Raw genomic sequence first — 5071 nt, forward strand, 5'->3', positions numbered from 1 at the left:
CTTGGTACTAATATGTACGGTATATCATATGAATTCAAAAGGGAAACGTCAAAGGCACAGAACAGTCATTTGTTTCATAATGAGCAGTGGTGTAACGAAGAGTCTAAGGCGCCCCTACAACAATGGGATGGGATTGGTGACGCGTAGGGCCCCCAGTAGGGTGGTATACGAGGAGAAAATCCTGTTCGCTCAAGCGTTTCTGGCGTTTTAAGGGCGCATTTTGATGTCTCTTTACCCGGTTAGGGGTACCTTTAGAACGGCATTTGGGGTGCATGGTCCTACCAGAAAAATGATTAATATCTCGAGGCTCCTTTTAGCACATGGACCCCTGATTTAACCAGTTAAAGCCGGGAACTCACTGCGCCGTACGGCGGTCGTAAGACCGTCGGCCGACGAATCCATCTTCACCCCCTCAACACCGTCTGCCGAATGTTGGTGGCAGTCTGAGCGGATCGTCATTAAAAACGATCCATTGAGTGAAACTCGTGGCGTTGCGTTCCCCATAGAATCGCGTCGGCCGACGGCCGTCGTCGGGCGCAGTGTACGTGCCTGGCATAAGAACTCATAGGTGTTACGCACTGCTCGTAAGCAATTCACGGTGGTGATCAACTGTACTGTGTTTACCGTAACGACAACAGTAGCATCTATCTGCAAGCAAAGTGGAAATACTAACCAGAAATACAAAAATAAATGTTATTTCTTTTATCACAGGCTATGCAAAGACGAGTGGAATATGTAGCATGCTGGAAAGTACCGTTATTGTAAGAGACGGAGGCTACAGAAATGCATATGTTATTGCTCATGAAATCGGTCACTTGTAAGTGCCACGTGATACTACGTTTTTATTCAAAAGCCTACCTCGTTTGAATAAATCCTTAATACATTTCTTTGATAGAAAGGAAACATAAATAACATAAATTTCTCAGATTTGCCCTGCTAAAGCTGTATACTAGTATTTTATCAGTAGTCCTCTTTAGGAGTAAGTTTGTGAGATATTCACATTAATAGTACTGTTGACGATAATGTTGTGGTCTAAAAAGCACAATATTATTTAGGGTCATTCTAAACCATAAACTCTCCTCATGAAACTTACCAGGGATTTTGTTACGATATCCTGACGGCCCTTTGGGTCCGGCCCCTGGTTTGACTTGTTTTACTTCCTGTTGCTAAATATAAAGCGTAATGCCTGAATCCATCAGTATTTTACTGTTCATACTCGTACCATTATCATTACTTTCAATTTCAGATTAAGTATAAAACATGACGACTTCGAATGGAATTCATGTCAAAAAGATGTTTCACAAAAGAGCGTTATGTCACCACAAGTTGCTTCAACATACAGTCAACATCCATGGTCTGAATGCAGTAATGATTATTTTGAGGAATTTGTTAAGACACCGTAAATATATATATATTTTTTAATTGTTATTAAACTTTAATAACTATTTAACCATTCCTAAGGTAATAATAATAAAAATAATAACATACTATCAATAGAAAAACTATAATATTATCAATGATATTAATAACATATAATACAACTAGAGTAATAATGATACTAATGTAATAGGCCTAATGGTAATTTAATAATAATAATAATGGTAGGACTAATGATGATGATGATGATGATTATGGTATTGATGATAACGATAATGATAAGGAGGACGATGACGAGAACAATGATGATGATTTTAATAATATTAATGGTTACTTTATTGATACATAGAACATCTTGATAAAGCAACATAAAGAAATACAATTACAACAAGACAATACAAGAAGCAATTCCAGAGACTTCCTCTCCATAAAACAGCTCATGTGAATTTGAGGAGTGGCAGCAAGATGTCAAAATGTTGACTACTCATGAGACTAATGAATTTATCATAACCATTTAAGCTATAAAGTTGTTTATACCATCCCTAACGTTCGAAAATAGAGTGTTTCTATGGTTACAATATTGAGTGTAGTTTATTAAGAAGTGCAATTCATCCTCTACCTCACCAGAATTGCAATTGTTACATATTCTCTCATCGGGGCTAATTTTTATATTAATACATTGGTATGTTTTTTATAGTATTCTATATACATTATAAACTGATACACTGATGTTTCTCATACGAAGTAATTTTCTCTAATTTTTTTTTATTTAATTAAAAAAAAAAATGTACAGTAAAGCGAAGTGTCTACATGATGAGCCATTCCACGATAAGGTGTTGCATCTTCCCGGCGAGTCTCATCCGGGATTCGGTGTCTCAAGCGACGACCAATGCAAGGCTGCCTATGATAGCAAATACGCAACATGTGCCAGGGTAAGGGGTCATCTATTATTTTCACCATTTTAACGAACGTACGAAACGTACGCTGGGGGAGGGGGTTGAAGGTGTGTGTACGCTTTTCAAAAAGTACAAAAATAACGATTTGGAAATGTTAGCCTACGTTTTTGTACCTAGCAAATTCACGAGTAAACGTTAAGTTTATCAATTGATTATACACAACGTCATCTTGCATCCCTGATTAACGGTGTGTTGGTTAAAGCATTGTGTACTTATAAACAATTTCGAAATACAAGGGAAATGCACTTTAGCCAGGGGCGGATACAGGATATGAAAGAGGGTGGTTCAAAATGTCTCAAAAAAACCCCCAATAAAAAGGGGTCCTGGATTCCTGGATGGCTGAAAATGAGCTTTCCCGACTTCTGAGTAGTTTTTAATGACCTTTAATTTCTTCAAAATTCAATGTTTTCTCCTCATGAAAAAGATCAGGTAATTTTATCTCATTCTTTAGGCCATTATATAGAGAAATAAATCAAAGACATAAGCAATATATTATTATATTCCAAGAATATTGCGTAGAACTCACTTTCGTGCATACATTATTACGACATTGAACCAAAAACAGTCTGTATAATTTTATTTAATTGAAGGCTAATTGGGCTAAGCATAGTTTGTCTGATTTGCCAACCTATATGCCTAGGTAGGTTCAGGCCCGGATCCATCGGGGAGCCACGGGGGCCCGTTCCTCCCACAACCGTCAGTCACGCCGAAAAATAAAAAAAAATTGAGAAGAGTTAAAAGGAAGAAAGAAAGAGGGGAAAAAAAGGAAGTGTACCCATGAGTTCAGTGACGAATTCAGCAGAGGGCGAAAGGAGAGCTCGATTATTTTACCACTCACTAATTTTGAATTTTCTATTGATTGTCAACGAACACAACGCTATTATCCCCGACGCATCAATCAGGATGTAAAAAGGCCAAAAGGCGGAGACCTAAAGACAGAGTTTTTTTTTTAGCAGGAATGTATATAGTACAGTACCCAGCTATAGAACAGCTACCCATGCTCAGCATGGAGTAACGCCTACGCGTTCTCGTGCGAAAATCCACAGGCCACCGACCCTTATGTGTATAATGATTTTGATAAACAATCATAATTTACTGTGCTATCTACTAAACAGTTAACGAATAAACTTCCTTGTGTTGTGGTCATATTTGACTGTTATATTTTTAAAGAAGACCATTCAGCAAACAACATAAAACAAAATTCCCACGTCGGTGGATGCATAAAACTTATATTTCCTGAAATTTGGATAAAGAGCGGCCTTATTTGTGATTTAGGCCTAAGGAAATATAAATGTATATGTGTCTGAACTTTGTAGGTGACAAAGTGTTCTTCCTTATGCTGTGGTCATATTAGAATATAATATCATTAAAGACCATTCAACAAACAACATGAAACATATATCAAACTTTTGGGTTAAAATGTCCGCTTCCGAGCATGCATATAACGTAATTTTTTAGATAGGCCTATATGATATTTTCATGACAGTCGAGAATGTACTTAATTAATTCAGTGTGTATTCATTCATCAATAGAAGTCTCGTAATGCACGTAAGTACATTTCTCAGCATTTAGAAATAACAAAACTCTGCAAAGCTAGGAGAACTCCCAGACTACTGCAAACCACCCCCCTCCCCTCCACTCAGGGAACCCATTATGTGCGATAGTCAGGGTAAAGCCCGGTTTCCATATAATCGCTCACCCTATCGGAAGGTTGAACCTGGTTCAACTTTTCCGAATGCGTTGCAGACGCAGACGAATCAGGGTGCATTGCTAACTGCCCTGCGCAATCGGAAAGGTACCCCGATTCGTTTGTGAACGACAACTGACACGACTGTCTGCGATAGGGTGAGCGATACTTGGAAACCGAGCTAAAACTCTGGATCAACGCCTGAGAGGTCCCTATTCTCAAAATTGTCTATTCCTTCAGGCCCAACCATGGTGGGGGCAGTGAGGTGGACCCTCACGCACCCCCTACCCCCAAATCCTGCATCCACCCCAGGATGCAGGTGTCTAAGAGAGGAGGAGTATACGAGGGAGCATAACTGCCGTCGGGAGGAAGCCAATAATTTTGTCGAGAAACACTGCTTTGAAAAAGCATTTTTACCGTCCGAGAGTGCCATTTCCGAGCGTCTAGAGGGGCCTATTCTTAATATTTGCTCCAAGAGCCACTTATCCTTAGGGGCCCCTTCGGTGCCCCTACCCATATTGTCCAGTAGGGTCCTACCCTGATCCAAAAGGGCTTTGCTGATACAAAACAGCATAATGTGTCAATGACATCGACTGTAGGACATATAGCATATTAATCCAGCGGGGTGGGTTGCCCAGCCGGCCAGGACCCATGCATTTGTAAACATTTTTTTTAAATATGGAGATTAAGTAATCAAATTTTAAGTCTGAATGAGTGTCATTTCCGGGCATTTAGAGGTACAAAAATCATAATTTGCTTTACGACTCCCAGTATAGAACAGACTAGAGGTCTTTGATTAGACCTTTTCGATGCCCGTGAGGAGAGAGGGAGAGCATACCTCCCGTCGAGAGGAAGTCAATAATTTTCTGAAGAGGAACACTGCTTTGAAAAAGCATATTTTTACCATCTTCTACCACCCACTATTGGGGGAGGGGGGTGGGAAGAGGATATTATACACACACACACGCACCCACACACCTGTCTCTTATACACATCTAGATGTGTATAAGAGACAGCCCACACACGGCGTGAGGCTTGCGTAACATATCGT

The 5071-nt window shown here is 39.6% G+C and overlaps 1 protein-coding gene across 1 annotated transcript in view; it reads left to right on the forward strand.

Moving 5' to 3' along the window:
* Positions 1-5071, forward strand: part of LOC117125109 (A disintegrin and metalloproteinase with thrombospondin motifs 3-like) — a 40285-nt gene that overhangs the window by 5497 nt on the left and 29717 nt on the right. The window contains exons 4-6 of the mRNA XM_033271502.1: positions 712-817; positions 1247-1399; positions 2171-2309. Of these exons, the coding sequence (XP_033127393.1) occupies positions 712-817; positions 1247-1399; positions 2171-2309 (398 nt within the window). The remainder of the gene's footprint in view (positions 1-711; positions 818-1246; positions 1400-2170; positions 2310-5071) is intronic.

The sequence above is a fragment of the Anneissia japonica genome, unplaced genomic scaffold (assembly GCF_011630105.1).
Source record: "Anneissia japonica isolate Jap-2015-1 unplaced genomic scaffold, ASM1163010v1 scaffold9_len2422644_cov172, whole genome shotgun sequence".
Lineage (NCBI taxonomy): Eukaryota > Metazoa > Echinodermata > Crinoidea > Comatulida > Comatulidae > Anneissia > Anneissia japonica.